Source organism: Hyperolius riggenbachi, chromosome 5, assembly GCF_040937935.1.
Source record: "Hyperolius riggenbachi isolate aHypRig1 chromosome 5, aHypRig1.pri, whole genome shotgun sequence".
NCBI classification, from domain to species: domain Eukaryota; kingdom Metazoa; phylum Chordata; class Amphibia; order Anura; family Hyperoliidae; genus Hyperolius; species Hyperolius riggenbachi.
The window spans coordinates 316,025,662-316,049,217 of record NC_090650.1 but is presented as its reverse complement, the minus strand read 5'-3'; the positions used below and the strand labels follow the sequence as shown (position 1 = coordinate 316,049,217).

The 23,556-nt window shown below is 43.0% G+C and overlaps 1 protein-coding gene across 2 annotated transcripts in view; it reads left to right on the top strand.

Moving 5' to 3' along the window:
* Nucleotides 1–23,556, top strand: part of SMCHD1 (structural maintenance of chromosomes flexible hinge domain containing 1) — a 214,373-nt gene that overhangs the window by 106,092 nt on the left and 84,725 nt on the right. For both annotated transcript variants that reach the window (XM_068237225.1, XM_068237226.1), the window contains exons 20-25: nt 1,954–2,098; nt 4,636–4,735; nt 6,369–6,441; nt 10,271–10,410; nt 11,357–11,491; nt 12,267–12,494. In XM_068237225.1, the coding sequence (XP_068093326.1) occupies nt 1,954–2,098; nt 4,636–4,735; nt 6,369–6,441; nt 10,271–10,410; nt 11,357–11,491; nt 12,267–12,494 (821 nt within the window). The remainder of the gene's footprint in view (nt 1–1,953; nt 2,099–4,635; nt 4,736–6,368; nt 6,442–10,270; nt 10,411–11,356; nt 11,492–12,266; nt 12,495–23,556) is intronic.

Sequence of the window (23,556 nt, the reverse complement as noted above, 5' to 3'; positions counted from 1 at the left end):
ATTAAACTGAGGCTGCAAGCAAAAAAAAAAAGACAACTTACGAATGGAACCTCCCTGTCTCTCTAAAATCCCCATCCCCCACCCCCAGCTTCCCCCATCATCCCTCGCAGACCCCTTCCACTACTGGGACCCTTGGAAAAAATAAACGATACCAGCGCAGGTGCAGTAGCAGCTTTCCAATATGCTCCGGTGGAAATAGGCAAGGCATCTGTGCTGTAGAATGGACTCAATCGGGCTCCGCTGTTCCCACCGGAGCCCATTGGAAAGCCGCTGCTGCGCCTTCGCACGCCACAGTGCGAACAAGGCTTTTTTTTTCCTTGTTTGCACTGTGGCAATATGCTATACTGCAGTTTAGCCACAAGGTGTCTCACTACTGTTATTACAGAGTGAGGACTCGTTCTCACTGCAAGAGATTTTTCTAAGCGCTTTGATTTTTAAAAGCTCTTGTGCTATGTGTGGGTTCTCACCTGACCAATGTGACTTTATAAAAAATCTCCCACAGCATTGCATAAGCAATCAAATCACTAGCACTTAGAAAGCTGTTGCACTGTGAACCAGCCCTTACAGATTGTGCAGCAATATCATGATGAACAAACTTGGTTCCTGCCTGGCTGTGTGAGATGGGCACAGGTCACTATTTTGAGCTTGATTAAAACTTATCTGTTATAATCTACCATGTGTGTCTGCTAATAGAAGCAACCTAACCTATCAAACAAGCACTGGGACCCTCTGGAAGCATGGATTTTGTAAAATCAATTCAATTCCAAAATTGTTATTCAGTATAATCATTAAGTGAAATGAACACATTACAATCATTACTAGGACAAATGTAGGCACAAAGGGGGCAGAGGTGGTGCAGAGGGACATGGAGGCAGAGGTGACCCAGTGAGGGGGGTGGGGGGGGGACGTTGGAGGCACAGAGGACAGGGATGACTCAGTGTTTCGACGGATTCGGGTGTAGAACAAACCTACAGTCCCTATCTCGTGTGTTAACCGGGGACTTCCTGTACTTATGTCTGTTTGTGTATTTACATTAAACACATTTGTGACACAGGTTTTCTTTAAACAAAACATCTCAGAATATTAAAAAAAAAAAATCAGATTTACTTACCTGGGGCTTCCTCCAGCCCCTGAAAGCCTATGTGTCCCTTGCTGCAGCCCTACTTCAAGCCAGTGTCCCGAGGTCCCCTCCGTAGCAGCTGCCGGCCAGGTCAGCGGCGAGCGTGACGCCACACTTCCGTGGCCGGGAGCATTCTGCACAGGCTTCCAGGGGCTGTAAGAAGCCCCAGGTAAATATATACAGGTAGTCCCTGGTTAAAACGAGATAGGGACTGTAGGTTAGGTTCGTTCTTAACCTGAATCTGTTCTTAAGTCAGAGCACTGTGCCATCTCTGTCCCCTGTACCTCCTCTGTGCGCCCTGTGTCTTCACTGGCCCCCTCTGTGTCACCTCTGCCCTCTGTACCTGCTTATACAAGTTTAAAAGCAATTTTTTCTTTGAATTTTTTAAAATCGATTTTCTCAAAAACTACAAGTCCAATTTGAAAAAACTGTTTTGGGGCTTGTTCCCATGGAAACACAGAATCCATGCCGTTCTTTCGGCGCGGCGTTCATAATTCGGGGACTACCTGTATATACAGTATATATGTATATGTATGTGTGTGTATATGTATGTGTGTGTGTATGTATGTGTGTGTGTATATGTATATATGTATATATGTGTATGTATATATATATATATATATATATATATATATATATATATATATATATATATATATATATATATATATATATTCTGAGATGTTTCCTTTAGGTTTCATGTTTTGCAATACTTTTGAATGGTCTATTTTTTTTTTTTTTTATTTCGATGTATTGAATTGGTGGTACATAGAACACCTTAAATTTTTATATTTCTATATTTGTTTGTTTTTTGTTTCTCTTTATCTCCTTAGAGGGTAAACCATTCAAATTTTCATTGGGCACTGTGGATTCTACAGTTTATGTTGGAGTTCCTTTCAACATCCCCTTAAATCTGCAGGATGAATTTGGTCACTCTACTTTGCCCACGCCGGACCTTAAACCAGTCTTAGAATGCAGGTACTGTGTGTGTGTATAACTTTATTGCAAGGAGCACAGGCACATTTGTAGACTGTGTGCATCGGAACTGGGGTTTTACTTGCCTTTACCCCCCACTATCGTGTGCCAGTTGCTGTAAAACCGGTTGAGCATACAGTGGAGGAAATAATTATTTGACCCCTCACTGATTTTGTAAGTTTGTCCAATGACAAAGAAATGAAAAGTCTCAGAACAGTATCATTTCAATGGTAGGTTTATTTTAACAGTGGCAGATAGCACATCAAAAGGAAAATCGAAAAAATAACCTTAAATAAAAGATAGCAACTGATTTGCATTTCATTGAGTGAAATAAGTTTTTGAACCCTCTAACAATAAAAGACTTAATACTTAGTGGAAAAACCCTTGTTTGCAAGCACAGAGGTCAAACGTTTCTTGTAATTGATGACCAAGTTTGCACACGTTTTAGGCGGAATGTTGGTCCACTCCTCTTTGCAGATCATCTCTAAATCCCTAAGGTTTCGAGGCTGTCTCTGTGCAATTCTGAGCTTGAGCTCCCTCCATAGGTTTTCTATTGGATTAAGGTCCGGAGACTGACTAGGCCACTCCATGACCTTAATGTGCTTCTTCTTGAGCCACTCCTTTGTTGCCTTTGCTGTATGTTTTGGGTCATTGTCGTGCTGGAACACCCATCCACGACCCATTTTCAGTTTCCTGGCAGAGGGAAGGAGGTTGTCGTTCAGGATTTCACGATACATGTCTCCGTCCATTTTCCCGTTAATGCGATTAAGTTGTCCTGTGCCCTTAGCAGAAAAAAACCCCCAAAGCATAATGTTTCCACCCCCATGCTTGACGGTGAGGACGGTGTTTTGGGGGTCATAGGCAGCATTTTTCTTCCTCCAAACACAGCGAGTTGAGTTAATGCCAAAGAGCTCTATTTTGGTCTCATCAGACCACAGCACCTTCTCCCAGTCACTCACAGAATCATTCAGGTGTTCATTGGCAAACTTCAGACGGGCCTGCACATGTGCCTTCTTGAGCAGGGGGACCTTGCGAGCCCTGCAGGATTTTAATCCATTGCGGTGTAATGTGTTTCCAATGGTTTTCTTGGTGACTGTGGTCCCTGCTAATTTGAGGTCATTCACTAACTCCTCCCGTGTAGTTCTAGGATGCTTTTTCACCTTTCTCAGAACCATTGACACCCCACGAGGTGAGATCTTGCATGGAGCCCCAGAGCGAGGTCGATTGATGGTCATTTTGTGCTCCTTCCATTTTCGAACAATCGCACCAACAGTTGTCACCTTCTCTCCCAGCTTCTTGCTAATGGTTTTGTAGCCCATTCCAGCCTTGTGCAGGTCTACAATTTTGTCTCTGACATCCTTGGACAGCTCTTTGGTCTTTCCCATGTTGGAGAGTTTGGAGTCTGCTTGATTGATTGATTCTGTGGACAGGTGTCTTTTATACAGGTGACTAGTTAAGACAGGTGTCCTTAATGAGGGTGACTAATTGAGTAGAAGTGTCTAACCACCCTGTGGGAGCCAGAACTCTTAATGGTTGGTAGGGGTTCAAAAACTTATTTCACTCAATGAAATGCAAATCAGTTGCTATCTTTTATTTAAGGTTATTTTTTCGATTTTCCTTTTGATGTGCTATCTGCCACTGTTAAAATAAACCTACCATTGAAATGATACTGTTCTGGGACTTTTCAATTCTTTGTCATTGGATAAACTTACAAAATCAGTGAGGGGTCAAATAATTATTTCCTCCACTGTACGTCTCATCTAAAAATTATGTTGGCTGGGTATTGGGCAAACCTACATATATTACTGTATTTGCCGCTGTATAAGACACACTTTTTCTCCCCAAAAAATGGGAAGAAATAGTCCCTGCATCTTATACAGCGAATGAAGCGAATGCCCGACTCACGAACGCCCGTCAACATGAACCGCATCCACGCCTGTAATTCCCTCTGTCTCTGATCCCAAACCCCCTCTGCTTCGTCTCATGTCTCTGCGCCACCCCCTCCCCGTGTCTCTGCTTCCAGGTGTCCCTCTTCTGTCCCCTGAGTGTTCCCAGGTGTCTCCACTTCTCTCCCCTGTGTTTCCGCTTACCCCCTCCACCCCCCCCCCCCCCCTGCACATGTAGTGCAGTGTAGCGGAATGACTTACCTAATGCAGACAAATGCAGCAGTTTAAGAAGAGAAAAAAGTCCATTCCAAAGCACTACAATGGATTCAAGTATTGTCAAGGCAGCAAGAAGGCAATAATAACCAGCATGATTTGACAATTGGATGCTTTCTCCCTCTGACTTGTATTATCTCCCTCATCGGGATGCAGAACAGCTCAGGCACATATAACACTTGTGGTATAAATAGGAGTAAATAGGTTTTGTTTCCATCTGTTTCATAATTTGGCCTCTGTTTTCCTTATTTTCATGTGTTCATTTTCTCTTTAACAAACTATTGCACAGGCAGCTAATCTAAATGAGTACTTGGTTTACAAGTTCTACAGAGGTTTATATACAAATTTATATAACTTTTTTTTTGTAATTGCTTACGCCAGTGGTCTAACTCTGACCTATGAAGAGCTATGCACAATGCCTACTGCTGTGATGATCAAAGGAGTTACTGCAACAGGGCAAGTGAACAGCTGCCAAGGCAAGGTAACCATTCTTTTAAAATGTAATCCTAGAAATGCCTCTATATTACAATTCATGCTTTCGTTTAATATGTCTGTGCAGTATAAGCTTTATTAATCTAAGATCACATCTAAACTGATATAGATATGGGGGCTGCCATATTGTATAGCATACTTTTGTTTGCCATGATGTCTGTGCAGTATAAGCTTTATTCATTCTTTAATCAAATCATTTCTAAACTGATATAGATATGGAGGCTGCCATAGTTATTTCCTTTTAAACAATGCAGATTGCCTGGCCGTCCTGTTGATCCACTGCCTCTAATACTTTTTAGCCATAGACCTTGGACAAGCATGTAGGTCAATTGACTGAAGTCTGACTGGATAAGCTACTTGCTTGTTTCAGGCATATGATTCAGACACTACTGCAGCCAAAGAGATCTACAGGACAGCCAGGCAACTGGTATTATTTAAAAAGAAATACATATGGCAGTTTCCCTATCTCTTTCAGTTCAGGTGTACTTTAAAGCATTGTGTTGCACCTGTTCGATGACTGAAAAGATGTTAGAAGGGGCTGTCCCTTGGCTGTAGTTTAAGAGAAGGAATTTCACACACAGTGAAGGCCTTCACCGATCAATGTTCGGGCAAAAACAGATCTGCTGGTAATCGCCAAATTAATCCTTTGTGTACTTTCACGGCTGATTGAGGACTTAGACCAATGGCCATTTTTTTCTGCTCTTTGCTGGGGGATGCTGAAATATTTAGTTGTTAACATAATAGTTATTAGAGGCTGTGATGGCAGGCATCTTATCTTGTCAAAATCCATATTTAAAAAGCAGCATTGCCAAATACTTGCTGGCAATCACTGTAGTAAGCTTCTGGGGTATAAAAACCACTAGCGATGGTGAATGTCTTATATGTTGTATAGGCCTGCTGCCTTTTTTAATAAGTGCATTTTTCACATTTGCGTGTCATTGCTGCTTACCATGGCAACAGCAGTGCTACCCCCACTATATTGCAAATGGAGTGTTAGGGCTCAGCCACACTATAAGGGCCCGTTTCCACTAGGAGCGGTGCGATGCAGCTACATAGCCGTAGCCGCATCGCACCACGTGTATGCTGAAACACATGCACGCCAATGGAAGAGTTTCCACTGCGTGCATGTTGTGCGGAGCGATCCGAGAATCTGCAGCATGCTGCAGATTCTCGCACGGCCGCATCCACCCACAGCCGCGTCCCATCTCCTCCATTGACTGATTGGGGGTGTCATCTTGACTATGTCTTGAAACAATCATTAGTGACCATTCCAAGTGTATGTTTCAACACACACACACACACACACACACACACACACACACACACACACACACACACACACACACACACACACACACACACACCTTGACGATAGGCTGTTCTGATCAATAGAGGTAGGAGGAGGGTATGAATGGAAAACTAGGAGGGGAGTACAACAATTTGTGTTGGTTATTGAGTGGTATGGCCCAGCAGACCACTAAACAACGATCATAAACTCTGGTGTGCAGTGGTAAAAATCTAGTGTCAGCAAACGGCTTTGGGATTCTGCTCAACATCTGTAAATAACTTTCTCAAGATAACTATCTCATAGTTATAACTGATGTACTAAATTTTGTCAACAGATTTTCACACTGAAAGTCACTGTGTCTGGATTGAAAGCACATTCTCAGACTGTAAAACTCAAATTGTTTCCTGGTAAGTATCTTTTGGTGATTTCCTTGTTTCAACACCATTTTTATCTTATTTATAAGATGTATTTATTCGACTTTGAGCAGTGTGCCATTCATATTTTACAATTCAAAGTGTTGGGAGCTCATACCTACTTACCTCTTGTATTTTGGGGCACATAGCTACCCAATTCTAATAACTGGGCAAACATGTCTGCTTCATTCTGGCAAATGGGCTAATTACTACTGATGTCTGGAATTTTGACCGGAAATCAATCGCAGGCCGACATTTGCGTTACCAATTTCACAGCAGATTTAATCACTGAAGGTAAAATCCAGTAGTGTATGGCCTGCTTCACTGTGGAATCTGATAATCTCTAATTACTGCAGCCCACACATAAATGAATCCACTTCTGTGGTAGTATAATGCTTTGCCGTCTTCTATTGTCTACTTGACTGAAATGTATTTTCCAACAAACCATATCAACCCTTATGATAAAGTTGGCACAGGGATGTCAAAGAGCTATTGTTAAGGTGCCCATACATCTAGCGATTTTGCTATTCGATCGACCATTCAATTCGATCATATTATCGAATCAAGTGTGTTCCAGAATTCCCAATCGATGAAAAGTGGCTGATTTAATGTTGAATCGACCAGCTTAGTCGATCGAGCAGGATGCAAGATATCGGTTGATCACACAGGAATTGGCTACTGTTTACGCATCATTCGATCGACTCTGAATTGATTTTTGCATTCATAGCATGGAGACACATCATCAGTCAGATCCATTAGTGAAGGTGAATCGCATAGGAATTGTTTGTAGTGTGTGGGTCACTAGTTGACCAACTTTTGATCAACCATACTGAAGTCGATTCCGCAATAAAGTTAATCGCTTTGTAGATTGAATCAGAATCGCTAGATGTATGGCTACCATTAAGCCCCATACACACGCTCAACAGCGGTCTTTTATGCAGCACAATTATCAAACAACTTTTGTTGTGAAACAAGTTGAAACAACCAAAAAAAAGTTGTTTGCTGTTGTCCACACAACTGATAAGACGTCAATCCAACTGTTGAATTGTCTTATCAGTTGGTTGAACAATAGCAAACAACTTTTTTGGGTTGCTTGAACTTGTTTCACAACAAAAGTTGTTTGATAATTGTGCTGCATAAAAGACCGCTGTTGAGCATGTGTATGGGGCTTTAGGGCATTTCTTCATCTCAATCCAGCTCATCAATAATTCAATCTTAAATTGTACAATCTTACCAAATCTATGTAATAGAAGGGTACATTGAGTAAATATACTTTAACCTTCCTGGCGGTAAGCCCGAGCTGAGCTTGGGCTATGCCGCGCAGGAGGATTTCTCAGGCCCTGCTGGGCCGAATTGCATACATTTTTTTTTGTACACTCAGCTAGCACTTTGCTAGCTGCGTGTACTGCCCGATCAACGCCGCGCCGATTCGCTGCGCCCCGCCCCCCCTCCCAGACCCCATGCGCTGCCTGGCCAATCAGGGCCAGGCAGCGCTGAGGGGTGGATTGGGACGGGGGAAGCCCCAATGGAAATCCCGTTCAGAACGGGATATCCGGACAGGCTTGATCGCCGGAGGCGATTGAAGAGGGTGGGAGGGTGCCGCTTCACAGCGGCTGTCACGTAGCAGTGTTCTCCCCAGAGCCATTTACCTGGGCGGGCCGCCCGGCTGGTCTCCCCCGAGCGCCCGGGTAAAGTTATCCCGTTCTGTGCGGCTCATTAGTGAGCAGCGTTGGCTGTATCATTGCAGCCAGTCGCTGTCACTCAGGGACGCTGCCTCCGCCCTCCTCCTCAGTTCCCGTCTGTTGTGTGGAGGGGTGGGGAATGCTGGGACGTCAGACACGCAGCTCAGCTGAAGAGAGAGGAAACGCGGCTCTCGGAGTGTACAGCCAGACACTGTCCTCCTCATCCTCTCCCAGTACTCGCAGCTCATATGAGTTGGAGATAACGCACAGCTGTGTGCTTTGTAGAATGTTTTGCCAGACACTCTCCTGGTCTCCCTATACTGGTCCTGCTGCCAGCCGCAGCACGTTTGTGTATGTGCGAGTCTCGCTTGCTTCTAATGGAGGAGGGGGCCTCTAACTCAGCTGCCGCCAGCCAGAACTTTATGATGCTGCCTTGACCCTTTTACCACCATGATTATCTTGTCCTGTCACTGCCTTCCCCGGGCCCTGATTAATGCCAGAGGTGAGTGTCACTGGTGAGAGAGGGAGCTGCAGCTTGTGGGGGGGGGGGGGGGGGGGGGGGGGAGGCACAGAGTGATTAGTGAGAGACACCCAGGCCCCTTTACAGCCACATAGCCAGCAATATCTCGTGTGACTGACAGTGTGCCATTACAACCAGCAGCCAGGTGCAATTTTCAGATTTGAAAGTGAAACTACCAAGATTTTTTTCCAGATGTTTCGTATGTACATGGGTGGTGTAAGAGGGGATATCTGGGGCTATAGCATGATATTGATAAGCTGCCTGCTTATCAATATCATGCTATAGCCCAAAAATCCTCATTTCCACACTGAGACCACCCATGTATATGGGAAAAGCTGCTAGTTTTATGGTTAAATCAGCAGAAGGGTAGTTAGAATTTTAAAGGACACTTTAACTTGTTAAAGGAAAATGGCCAGTTACTTACCTGGGGCTTCTTCCAGCCCCTTAAGTTGTTCTTGTCCCTTGCAGTCATTCCACACTTCTGTGTTCCTCTCTGAACGCTGTATGCGCAGCCAAGTGTCACTCACCTCCTCCATCATATTACCGTGACCGGTAGCATTCTGCACTTGCGCAGTAACTAAAAATTGCTACTGCACATGGGCAAAGCACCCCTGACCACAGGAGCATGATCGAGGAGGTGTGAGGCTAAGTAACAGAGCAGCGTGGAATGGAGGTGAGGGCAGCAGGAGGACTTTAGGAGGCTAGAAGAATCCCCAGGAAAGTAACTAGCCTAATTTTTCTTTAGTTAAGTATCCCTTTAAGAGATTCCACTACAACAAGACCCTAGTCTGTCAATTTAATGGTGTGTGTGTGTGTGTGGGGGGGGGGGGGGGGGGTTGCGCGCGATTTCCCACCTAGTAGCACTCAGCATAACCTTTCCCACCCGGCTGCTTTTTCATACCACCCGGCTGGAAAAAATGTCTGGGGAGAACACTGTGTAGCTAGCACTAGGCTAGCTACGCGATTTAAAAAAAAAAAAAAAATAGTGCTGCGCTGCCAATTAGCGGTTTTAATTGACCGCCAGGAGAGTTAAAAGGATATTTAAAGTGAAACAAAACTCAGAACTTCCTCTCTGCTATAAAAGATTAGGCACGGCATGATAACCTTTATGGAAAAAAAATCTTTGTTTCAATTTATGGAAATTCTAAAAAGTCTGAAAATTTTAGTAGGCTTCACCTTGGCATGAGCAGAGCTCTCCTGCAGTCTATTCACAGTTGCGGATAAGAACTAATTAAACAGGTTCATCTGCCTAAACAAACAGAAAACAGAGAAGTTAATTTCTTCAGCATCTGTGTAGAATAAAGACTTTTCATTGTGTGCTGAGCAAGAATTCAGGTCCACTTTAAGGTAGTCCTTCATATTACACAGAAGCAGTAAGATTTTATAATGAATTGGCATCTTAGCATTTATTTATTAAATGGGATAAAGTTACAATCTCGAATGTTTTATTACTAACATTCTCAAACAGAACATTTTTTAATCTACTAGGCAAACTGACACTGTTTGCAGATCCTTTTCTTCTGTTTCGTTTTCCGTTTTTATACGGTCAAAGAAAAATAAAGTAATTAATATATGTTCATTTTATTAATAAGATTGTGATAGATTTAAACTTTCTTTTTAGGATCACCAAAGCAACTGAAAGTTAAACCTGAAAATGATTTTCTAATTATTGACAATGGAACAGTTTTTCCTTTTCATGTTGAAGTCTTAGATGAGGTCGGTAATATAACATCTCAGCCAAAACTAAATGTGCAATGTAAGGTGAGTTGATTTTGAATATATTGTTATATAGCTCATCACTAACCGTGTTGTTATGTTTATCTACCTGCATCAAAAGGAAGGCTTGCACGCTTTTTTTTATAGTACTGATGCAGATTCAAAATCTAAATTTGAAGGACCACTATCACATAAAATGTAAAATTACCTTTATAGAAGTAAATGCATACATACGGTAAAACTCTTAAAGGACTAATATCTAAAATACATACAAATAAGATGTACATTTCTCCCAGAGTACAGTGCACTATAAATTACTTTTTCTGAATGTTGGTGTCAGTAGTTAGGAAAAATGTGATAACTCTGGCTTTTTTTTTTTTTTTTTTTTGGACTAGTTCATCATTTCATGGGGGGCTCTCAGTATTTTCTCTATTACAAAAACGTTCCCTGGAGATGCTGGTCAGGCTTACTATGCGTTTGCACACTCTTTTGGCAGTAAGACTTGGCAACAAAGTGCTTTTGAAAATAAAGAAAACCCTGAGAATCCCCCATAAGGAGATAGACTAGTCCAGAACTTGTCAAATTTTTACTACTTACTTTAAGTGACAGTGGCACAGGGGGGAAAAGTATTTATAATGCATTTAACTCTGGAACAAATGTACATCTTATATGTACGTATTTCACATTGCACAATTTTTCATGTCAGCGGTCTTTTAAGAATTAAGTAATGCAATTAAACCAAATACACGTAATACAAGACTGGAGTTCAGTCTGGGTCTGGCCATTCAGAAGGCTGTACGGTCTGACTTCTGTGACTGTAGATTCACTTTGAGCATAATTACTTTGCCCACTAAAAACTGCGAAACATTGGTGACTAACTATTGTGTATTTTAGTTGCTGGGGGGGGGAAGCATTTTATAAATGTCATTGTTGATGTTGTTAACAAATTGTAAATGCTGTAATATTAAAAGTTCTGTGATTTTGCTCTTAGTTTACAGGAGCTCCAGGCCTCCCTGTCTACAATCTGGATTGCAGCAATACCGGCACAGGCATTTTGACTGGGTCTAGCATCCGAGTACAAAACATAAAAAAGTCACAGATGTTGAAAGCTAGAATTGAACTACTTGTGAGTATATTCTTTGCTTTTTAAAGAGAATCTGTATTGTTAAAATCGCACAAAAGTAAACATACCAGTGCGTTAGGGGACATCTCCTATTACCCTCTGTCACAGTTTCGCCGCTCCTCGCCGCATTAAGTGGTTAAAAACAGTTTTAAAAAGTTTGTTTATAAACAAACAAAATGGCCACCAAAACGGGAAGTAGATTGATGTACAGTATGTCCACACATAGAAAATACATCCATACACAAGCAGGCTGTATACAGCCTTCCTTTTGAATCTCAAGAGATCATTTGTGTGTTTCTTTCCCCCTGCAGCTATCTTCCACTGAAGTGTCAGGCTATTTCTTCCTGCAGAGTGCAGACAGCTGTGCCTGTATGTAATTCCTCAGTATGTGAAAGCCCAGCCAGCTCAGAGGAGGATTTATCCAGCTTGTAAAAGATAATAGAACAGAGAGAAGCTGCACTAATCTAAATATCACACAGGCAGTGTGCAGAGAGGGGCCTGGATGGGGGAGTTCATAGCAGAACCACAACACTGAAGAACTTGGCAGCCTTCCAGACACAGGCCTGACAAGTCTGACAAGAGAGAGATAAGTTGATTTATTACAGAGATGGTGATAGTAGAACGTGCTGCAGTAAGCCAGAACACATTAGAATAGCTTTTGGAACTTGTAGGATGATAAAAAACAGGATGCAATTTTTGTTACGGAGTCTCTTTAAGGTGATAGAATGTGGTACTAGTAAAAAATAAAATGTTAAATTAATTTTCTGTTTCTGTACAGAATTTCAAGGAAGTGAAAGCAGTGGAGAAATCAATCAAACTGCAACCAAGCTGCAATATTTCAAAACTGCATATTATGAGTGTTGATAATGAAAAAGCAATTCAAATTAAACACCGTGATGAGATTGAGTGGATTGCTGGGGACACCATGCAGAATCTTGTCTTTCAAATGTACGATGAGGGGGATAGAGAAATTATCATCACTCCACCTATTGCTGAAAAGATAAAGGTAAGAATATCAATCTAACAATCTTTGACAAATGTAGTCTATTTGCTTTTAAGTCATTTGCGCCATCTAATGCTGGGAATACACGGTTAGATTATGCGCCGGAATCGAACCAGCAGCTCGATGCCGGCGCGTCCCTGCGGCCGCCCGGATCGATTCCAGCTTGTCCCCGCGGGCACTTCTTATCAGCTTTTCGTTTTTGCCCATTGTCCTGCCTGCCGGTATCGAGCGGGGAATCGATCCGGCGGGGTATCGGACAGGTCAGAAATTATCAATCGAGCCATCAGCGTCTCGATTGATAATTTCAAACGAGCCGTGTATTCCCAGCATAAGACCCATATTGATCAACCGATTCATATTTTGAAATTGTACTTATGCATGTGTAAGAAAAATTATTGGGGATTTTCCAAGTATTGCAGTCTAGTTAGATTTGTTATCATAGAACCAATGGAGATCAACTTCATTTTTGTAGCTAAATGTTGGCTATGTCTGAAACTTGCATTGAAGGCCCTTCTTGGTATGACTCGTGTTCATTTTAGTCCAGACTTTTGCATTGTAGTCCTAATAAATTTGCTATTAACTCAGCAGTTTACAATGGCTTTTAAAACTCTGTTCTGAGTCTGCTCTGGATATGATGGGGGTTTATATGTTTTAGCTTCATCTTAAAAATTAACCATCTTAAGGCTCCCTGCACACTGCAAATCCGTTTTCCGATTCCGTTTCCGATTCCGTTTCCGATTTTTCTTGAATACATTCAACAGAAAAACGGATCAAAAAACGCAGCATGCAGTTAAGATTAAAAATCGGAATCGGATGTAAAAACAGATTAAAAAGCGGAATCGGAATCTGAAATGCATGCAGTGTGCAAGAGGCCTCATACTGCTTATTAGTGTGTTCAGCTTTATTTCTTCTGCAGTGGTGTGCTTTGGCTGTTGGGCAGCTGCTGCTGGGCAACTTAGCAGTGCATTCACTCGGTGGTGCATTTCAACAGTTTTTGTAACATTTTACAGTCTCAAAGCAGGATGTGCATTGCATTAGACAAGTATGCCAGGGAGCTGCCATTCACCTCCAGCTAAAGGTGGCCACACACCATACAATTTTTTAAATATCTGTTCAATTTAATTGCAATCAATTTTTATGACTGATTGTAACATTTCAAAAATATGACCAATGTACCACACACCTATGTTCAATTTTTCCTCAATTGTGATAAAAATGATTGAAAACTCTGAGAAAAATTGCTTGGGTGTGTATATTAATAAATTGACAATCCAACACACACCATACAATCTTTAGTAGAAATTGAAGAGAAATATCTGGCATTCCGGATCGATTTAACCTTCCTGGCGGTAAGCCCGTGCTGAGCACGGGCTATGCCGCCGGAAGGCACCGCTCAGGCCCCGCTGGGCCGATTTGCATAATTTTTTTTATTTGCTACACGCAGCTAGCACTTTGCTAGCTGCGTGTGCAATGCGATCGCCGCCGCCGATCCACCGCTATTCGTCGCGCCGCGGCCGCCCCCCTTCCCGCAACCCCCCGACCCCGTGCGCTGCCTGGCCAATCAGTGCCAGGCAGCGCTGTGGGGTGGATCGGAGTCCCCTTTGACGTCATGACGTCATCCCGCCCGTCGCCATGGCGACGGGGGAAGCCCTCCAGGAGATCCCGTTCTTTGAATCTGATCTCCGATCGCGATCGGAGGGGCTGGGGGGATGCCGCTGAGCAGCGGCTATCATGTAGCGAGACCTTGTCTCGCTACATGAAAAAGAAAAAATGTTTGTTTTTTTTAAAAAAAAACCTGATTTGCTGCCCCCTGGCGGATTTTTAGCAAACCGCCAGGAGGGTTAAATCGAAAAAAAAAATGGGAAATCCGATCAGATTTTTCAGTTGAATGGAAAAAAAAAAAAAAAAGCTTTCGATTTTTTTTTTGAGATATACAATCGTTTTTATCGAATTACTGTAAAATCAGATCATTTTATTGTATTGTGTGTGGCCACCTTAAAGGGATACTGTAGGGGGGGTCGGGGGAAAATGAGCTGAACTTACCCGGGGCTTCTAATGGTCCCCCGAAGACATCCTGTGTTGGCGCAGCCACTCCCCAATGCTCCGGTCCCGCCTCCGGTTCACTTCTGGAATTTCTGACTTTAAAGTCAGAAAACCACTGCGCCTGTGTTGCAGTGTCCTCGCTCCCGCTGATGTCACCAGGAGTGTACTGCACAGACACAGACCATACTGGGCCTGCGCTGTGCGCTCTTGATGACATCAGCGGGATCGAGGACCCGGCAACGCAGGCGCAGTGGTTTTCTGACTTTAAAGTCTGAAATTCCAGAAGTGAACAGGAGGCGGGGCCGGAGCATCAGTGAGTGGCTGCGCGGGCACAGGATGTCTGCGGGGGACCATTAGAAGCCCCGGGTAAGTTCAACTCATTTTCCCCCGACCCCCCTACAGTATCCCTTTAAGTCACTAACCCTACCTCTATGGTTGGCTACAAAATCCACTTGAACTAACAGAAAGAAGCTGCATTTTTGGAAAATTGTTTAGAACCTGTGGGAATGACACCTGGAGAAGGATTTTGGGATACATTGACACACATTGAAATTCAGTGTTTTTTTTTGTTTTTTTTTTAAGTTTTTTTTATTAAATTTTCAATAAACAAATAACAAAAAATAAAACAGTCAGGTGACAGTGCTATAAGTATGATCGTCAAACACAGTTGACAGGGGGTACCTTAAACTTGAAGTACACACACAAAAGGTCAGTTAGAGGCATATAATAAGACAGTAATGACATTGGAGCAGGAAGAGCTGAGTATTGATAGACTTTATAACATATCAATGATGTTCGGAGTAATGTCTAGATTGGGAGAAACAGAGGCAGAATTGTCCAGCCAGATCCCCCAGACCTTAGTAAATTTTGAGCTTGATCCCCTAGCCGTCCAGGTTAATTGGTAGAAGGGTAAAGCAGAGTTTATTAATTGTTTCCATGTGGAGATGGAGGGTTCTGTAGACTTTCCATTCTAACGATATTGTTTTTTTAGCGTAAAAGAATAACAATCTAATTGACATTTGTTATTGCCATACGGTAGGTCACCTAGCATACCTAGCAAACAATATTTATATGAGGAAGTCACATGAAGACTTAATATATTGTTCATAAAGAGAAGAATATTATTCCAGAAAGCCTGTAATTTAGAGCAGTCCCAGACCATATGTTTGAAAGTACCAGGACTGTGTCCACATCTCCAGCACGCATCATTAGTATCAGTAGTAAATTTGGAGATTTTCTGTGGAGTAGAATAGATTTGGTGAAACCACCGTATTTGTATCAGTTTATCTTTTGAGCTAATTACTGTCTTCATGTATAGTTCCTCAAATTCAAGCCAGTCGGATGCTGTAATATCATCCCCCCATTCCTCCCAAATGGCTTTAATTTTAATTAGTAAAAAAAGGTCTGTCACGCGCTGAATCTAATAAATTTTAAATCTCCTCTTTATTGAATAAAATAGAATCAAATTCCTTGATATGCTCTCCAAACCAATTGTAACACACTACTTCAACCTATCACAAACTCACATTCATACTCAAGAAGGGCCCTTCTAAAAAGAAAAAAGCATACAGTTCAAAAAGATCCCTTAATTTCAAATGGATCAAAGAGAAAAACCTGTAAAAGACATCCAAAATTGTCCATAAAAAAACCATTAGCACCAATAAAAGTATTGCCACGAGACTCAAAAAAGCAGAAAGATTAATGGATCTGATTTCTCACATAAAAAATATTGCTGACTGTCCTCCTTATGGTGTTTACCTCAGGAGTTGTCCTATGCATGTAGACAGTCTCTATCGCAACATTAGCTGATTTATCCTCCAGCCCAAAATGTTCGCTCTGATGAATGCAGATTATATACACCACACTCACGGTTTTGTTGTCTATGTATTCAGGTGTTATTACACACCTCTCCTCGTCCGTTAATATCGCGTGACCGGGACCGTCTGACTTCAGACTCCTCTCGTACTTTTAGTCACGCTGGTCTCCAAGCGCCGCCTACGTCACTTCCGCGTATAGACACAGTGGTACGCTTGCAGCGCTTCCAGTCGCTCCTCACTCTTGTTGGGTATATTCAGGTGACGTCACCACCATAGTCTGCTGGAACTTGCTCTCAGGATAGCGCTGCGCGCTTTGCGGATAATCCTAGTTGCAGCGTGCTTTCCAATCTTAGAGTATAATTTAAAAGAGAAAAACCTCAATGCATTTCAGCCACTTCACGGTGGCCTTCCTCAGGGGGATTTTGTTAGTCTAAGGTCCCGATAATCACTGATCCTTATATATCAATTCACCGACCATCCCACCCTCTCGTTCATAGGGTTAGAGGTCATGATGGGCTGGACACTCCTATTTGCCAGCCAAAGTTCTATTTTGCCATTATATCTTCTGGTATGAGTCTTTCAGCATATTAGATAATGCAGAATTTAGAAAAATAAAAAATAATAATAAAAATAAAATAAAATGAACAATAAAAAATGAACACATGTGTACATAGGTCTACACCGTCCACACATGCAACAGTGTTCTCCCCAGAGCCATTTACCAGGGCGCGCCGCCCGGCTGATCTCCTCTGAGCGCCCGGGTAAATTAGCCCTGCTCTTTGCATTTCTTAGTGATCAGCGTCGGCCGTATCAGTGCAGCCAGCCGCTGTCACTCAGAGACGCTATCTCCGCCCTCCTCCTCAGCTCCCGGCAGTTGAGTGGAGGGGCGGGGGAATGCAGGAAACGTCACACAGCTCCTATGAGCTCTGAAGAGAGGAAGCACGGCTCTGAATGTTCAGCCAGACGCTGCCCCCCTGCTCACTGTACTCGCAGCTCAAATGAGAGAGCACACAGCTCTGATCTTTGTGGAATGTTTTGCCAGACGCTGTCCTCTCCCTATACTGGTCCAGCCGCAGCGTGTTTGTGTGTGTTGTGAGTCTCGCTGGTGTCTAATGGAGGAGGGGAGCTTCTAACTCAACTTCTGCCAGTCAGAACTTAACGATACTTGACCCCTTTACCCCATGATTATCCTGTCCTGCCGCTGCTTTTCCCAGCCCGGATTAACGCCAGAAGTGTCACTAGTGTAAAAGAGCTGCAGCTTGGGGGGAGAGGAGAGTGAGCCTGTGTGCAGATGGTCACCACCCAGGGCAACTGCAGACAGAGACACAGGGTGATTAGTGAGACACCCTGGCCCCTTTACAGCCACAGCCAACAATTTCCTGTGTGACTGACAGTGTCACATTAGAAACTGCAGCCAGGTTCAATCTGCAGTTTTGAAAGTGAAACCAACAATATTCCCCCCCATGTTTCCTATATATATTGGTGGTGTAAGTGGGGATATCTGGGGGGGGGGGGGGGGGGGGGGAGGGGTAATGCACACGCAATTTCCCACCTAATGCCACCCAGCATAACATTCCCCACCCGGCTACTTTTTCATACCACCCGGCTAGAAAAAATTTCTGGGGAGAACACTGTGCAACATTCCTTTACAAGTATGAATCTTCATTATATATTCCAGCCCACAAGCTTACGCCGGTACATATTCAGACCAGCCCCATTACATATACATAAGTCCCTCACCCCTCAGCGTCATCACCTATGTCTATATTCCCAAGATATATTATGCATTATACACTCTAACCTGGGGTTTCTAGCCACCTAACTTCAAAAGAAGGCAAAAAGTTCCATTTCACTATTCAGGCCCTTCGGGATAATAGTGTCTAACTGGAAAATCCATCTTGATTCATTCTGTGACATTCTCTTTATATAGTCACCTCCTCTCCCACTATGCTTCACGATTTCAAGTCCAAAAAATATAGTACCCCTTAAAGTGCCCCCATGGTGTTCCTTGTAATGTTTAGAGAGCGGGTGTCCCTCTTTCTTTTTAAGTATATTGTTAGTGTTCCCCCACCCTACTCTGCAATGTCCTCTTGGTTCTCCCAATGTACCTTTTATTACAGGGGCACTGGATGCAATAGACCACCCCACATGTAGAGCAGGTGATATGGTCCCTAATCTTATATTTTACCGAATCCGGGGCCTCAACCTCCAAAATTCTACCTGGATTATTAGTCCTCCTGCAATTTAGGCACAGCCCACACCTCACAAACCCTTCTCTACCCCTCCCCTTCTCACCATCCTCTCTTTTCCTACTTTCATTGGCCGCTGTCGCAATAGAAAGTCCCAGGTTAGGGGCCCGCTTAAAGACCACCTTCGGGGCAACTGGTAGTTGGTCACCTATAACCTTGTCCTCTCTTAATACATCCCAATGTTTATGGATAATGTTCGTGATTTTATTTGAATGTGATGTATACTGTAGGACAATACTAAAATCATTATCTTCCCAGTTTTTCTCCAATCTGGGACCGAGTAGGTCTCCTCTATCCTTATTTCTTATGGCCATCTTAGCCTCTTCAATATTCGTTTCCGGGTAACCCTTCTCCAAGAGACAGTTCTGTAATTTCTCAGCCTCCTGATCGTAATCCACAATGTTTGTACAATTGCGACGGAGTCTTGTGAACTGTCCCTTGGGTATATTGTTCAGCCATCTTGGTAGATGGCAACTGGTGTATAGGATATAACTGTTAACATCCACTGGTTTGTGGAATGTTCTTGTTTTAAGTACACCCCTCTCTATATACAATTCCAAATCCAGGAAATTCACAGTTTGTATACTGATGTCCACAGTAAAACGTATCATCCAGTCATTCCCATTAATATCCTCAATAAACCTGTGCAACACGCTGCTTATAGGAACAGACGATTCCCTTCAGCGCCTGGTATAATTTGTATTATATTTAATTTTAATTACTCTATGACCATATCTAGACTCCAGTAACTTGGAATAGAATTTAGAAATCAGTTTGTCTGGGTCCTTATCTAATAACCATGACTCAACAATGCCCGGGCGTATGGCAACCTCCATACTTCCAAATTGTGATTTAGCCGCATGCCGTAATTGCAGATATCTAAAGCGTGCACGCATTGGTAAACAAGTCTGTGACCATTTGCGGCCAAGACTTAAATTTGTCATTGAGAAAAAGGTGGTTGACGTATTTTACCCCTTTTTGAATCCAAAATCCCACGTCTTCCATAGCTAGGAATTCAGTTAGTTCTGAATTGCTCCAGAGAGGAGAACTTTGTGAGCATTCTGAATGTTTCTCACCCACTAATTTTTGGCACTTAAGGAATATTTTAAGGGAATACTTTAATATATCGGTCCCCTCACCAGTGAATACCTTTTTCCTATAAATATAGCTACATAAGGTTTCGTATGAGTATGCTATATCCGCCTCCGCATCTAGTGAAGCATCATCTCTTATGCAATGAAGCCATCTATACACATAGGTTAATTGGGCTGCAAAATAGTAAAACTGGAAGTGGGGGAGAGCTAAACCACCTTTGCTTACAGGTAAACGTAAAGTATCCAAAGAGAGTCTGGGTGCCTTATTATCCCATAGGAAGCTTTTAACCGCAGAGTTTAATTTAATGAAATATGAGTTCTGAATCCAGGAGGGAGACATGAGCAGTATATACAGAACCCTAGGGGCTATAATCATTTTTACAGCATTAACACGACCCATAAGATCTAGAGGTAGCGATGACCACCTTTGTCATTCTTTTTCAACGTCTTGTAATACTGGGGATAAATTATTTTTAATGAAATCTTCATTTTGAGATGTTATCCAAATCCCTAGGTATTTAAAGGAGGTGCTGACCTGTAGAGGAAGGTCTTTAGCAGTGGAGTCAGGAGGAAGTTTATCGACAGGAAGAAGTATTGACTTAGACCAGTTGACTTTCAGTCCAGATAATTCTCCAAACCACTCATATACCTTTAAAACTCCGCATAATGATGGCCCAGGATTATCCAAATATAAAAGGACATCGTCCGCATATAAGGAGATTTTCTCATGAACTCTTTTTATTACCCACCCTCCTATTTTTGGGTCTTCTCTAATAACCGCCGCTAATGGCTCGATAGCCAAGGCAAATAGCAAGGGTGACAAGGGGCACCCCTGCCTAGTGCCTCTGCCAATATTAAAGGGATCGGAAAGGTGACCGTTTACTTTAAGCCTTGCCCGGGGTCCTGTATACAGCAATTTCACCCACTTTTTAAAGGTATCACCAAATCTAAATGCGGATAGTACTTCTGAGAGATATTGCCAGGAGACTGTGTCGAACGCTTTATTAGTATCTAAAGCAAGTAATATTCTAGATCTCGAGTTAGTGTGTGCATACTGAAGATTAGTAAAAAGGCGTCTGAGATTTAACTTTGTTGAACGTGAGGGTATAAAGCCTGTTTGGTCCTGAAAGACCAATTTCTCAATGACCATACTCAACCTAGTAGCCAGCACTTTAGCCAGTACCTTAACGTCGGTGTTTAATAACGATATAGGGCGGTATGAATCACAAGAGTCAGGGTTTTTCCCGGGCTTTAGTAATAAAGTAATATGAGCTTCTCGCATAGAGTCTGGGAGGATACCTATGGCCAGGGCATCGTTGAAGGTCTGAAGCATAGCTGGGGCAGTGAGGGATAGGCTTTTAATGTACCATTCAGATGGGATACCATCCGGACCCGGTGATTTATTTAATTTTAGGTCTTTGATAGCTATATTAATTTCTCCTAACATCAAAGGAGCATCTAATAATATTCTATCATCTTCTGTCAGGCTAGGCAGGTGCGCATTAAGCAGAAAACTGTGTAATGAGTATTGGTCGCACAATGAAGACTGTTTGTTTAAGTTACTATAGAATAATCTAAACTTTTCCAGTATGCTCTCAGAGGTACAACACTCCTGGCCAACAGAGGAAATAATTCTAGGAATCACTATTGAAGACTGTTGAGCCCGTAGCATAAATGCAAGAATTTTGCTTGATTTATTGCCACAATCAAAAAATGTTTTGGCGTGTAATAAATTCTTTTCTCTTGGCTTTATTAAGTAAAGTTAATTCATGACTTCGCCTCGCTTTGGCCCATTGCAGGTATTTAATGGATGAGGGGGAGTGTTCAAAATCCAATTTTGCCTTTTTCATAACGTTTTCTGTTATACCTATATGGGCCTCATCATTTTTGATAGCAATTCCTTTGATGTGGGAGAAATGACCTCTGAGAGCAGCCTTAGAAGCATCCCAAACCATATTGATAGAGGCAGTGCCTCCATTCAAATGCCAGTATTCCGTCATCATAGAGACACAGTGGTTTATAACTGTCTCATCCTGTAGCCATAACGGGTTCATTTTCCATGATCCTACACTAGGTTGGGAGGAAGATGCAATAGAGCACGACAAAGGGCAGTGGTCTGATATGCCATGTGAATGGTATTCTAACTTTTTAAATATAATAAGGGAATCCTGTGAGCCAAGTAACAGGTCTATTCGAGACATTGTACCAGAAGAGTCTGAAAAGCAGGAGTATATTATTTTTGACGGGTTACGCCATCTCCACACATCAACCAAATTATGTTTTAGTACCCAAACTTTGAAGGCAGATTGCCCTCTGTGTTCGCCAGGACTAGATCTGTCTAGAGAGTGATCCAGGACAGCATTGAAATCACCGCATAATATGATAGGACTAGAGACTAGGCCGTATATGTGAGAAAATAATTTATCCAACACAGAAACATGAAAAGGAGGAGGGACATATACCGAGACGTCCTTCAAAAGATATTTGCACTACTACAAATCGGCCCAAATGATCATTATGTATTGATAATATTTTAATTGGGGCATTTTTGGTAATTAAGATGACAGTACCACGTGAGTAAGTAGAGAATTGAGATGTGTAGACATTTGCTATCCACGTTTTTTTCAATGCAGTTAACCTGGATCCTACCAAGTGAGTTTCCTGCAGGCAGATAATATGGGGATTAGGGTTGCAACGGTATGAAATTCCACGGTATGATAACCGTCCAAAAAAATACCACGGTATTACGGTATACGGTATTTAACAATTATTTGGACCTGGGCCCCACCCCCTGACATTAAATATTGTGCCCCCACCCGCCAGTAGCGGGTGGCTGCAGCATAGGTATAGCCAGTGGTAGGTGGACGCAGCGTAGGTAGCCAGGGATAGGTGTAGCCAGTGGTAGGTGGCCGCAGCGTAGGTAGCCAGGGATAGGTGTAGCTAGTGGTAGGTGGCCGCAGCATAGGTATCCAGGGATAGGTGTAGCCAGTGGTAGGTGGCCACAGCATAGGTAGCCAGGGATAGGTGTAGCCAGAAGTAGCTGCTTGCAGCATAGGTAGCCAGGGATAGGTATAGCCAGTGGTAGGTGGTCGCAGCATAGGTAGCCAGGGATAGGTGTAGCCAGTGGTAGGTGGCCGCAGCATAGGTAGCCAGGGACAGGTGTAGCCAGTGGTAGGTGGCCGCAGCAAAGGTAGCCAGGGATAGGTGTAGCCAGAAGTAGGTGGTCGCAGCATAGGTAGCCAGGGATAGGTGCAGCCAGTAGTAGGTGAGCGCAGCATATGTAGCCAGGGATAGGTGTAGCCAGTAGTAGGTGCTTGCAGCATAGGTAGCCAGGGATAGGTGTAGCTAGAATTAGGTGGCCAGCACAGAGAGCCGGAGGGAGGGAGAGGGGACAAATACTCACTCGTCAGCAGCCAAGTCCTCACGCGTGTACTGTGCTTCATTCTACTTCAGTTTGTGCTTGCATCATCTCCTTGTAATAGCACCCAGGGGGCGCTGTTTCAGGGAAATGTGATGAAAGAACAATGAAGCCCAGTACAGCGTGGAGGACGGACCTGGCTGCAAATGAGTATTGCTGCAAGTGGGTGTTTATCCCCACCGCTGTTGTGCGCCGCCGCTACGTCGCTCCGCCCCCTGGTAGCCCCGCCCCCTGAAACCGGTAAAACGAGATTGTCCACGGTACAATTACCGTGCACAATCATACCGTGGTATACCGCGGCAACCCTAATGGGGATTCAGCTTTTTAATATGATCAAACACCAAACGCCTTTTTATAGGATGGTTCATACCCCTTACATTCCATGATATCAGGTTAAGATCAGCCATAATCAATCAGAACAAAATAAGTATACCTCTTAATCCA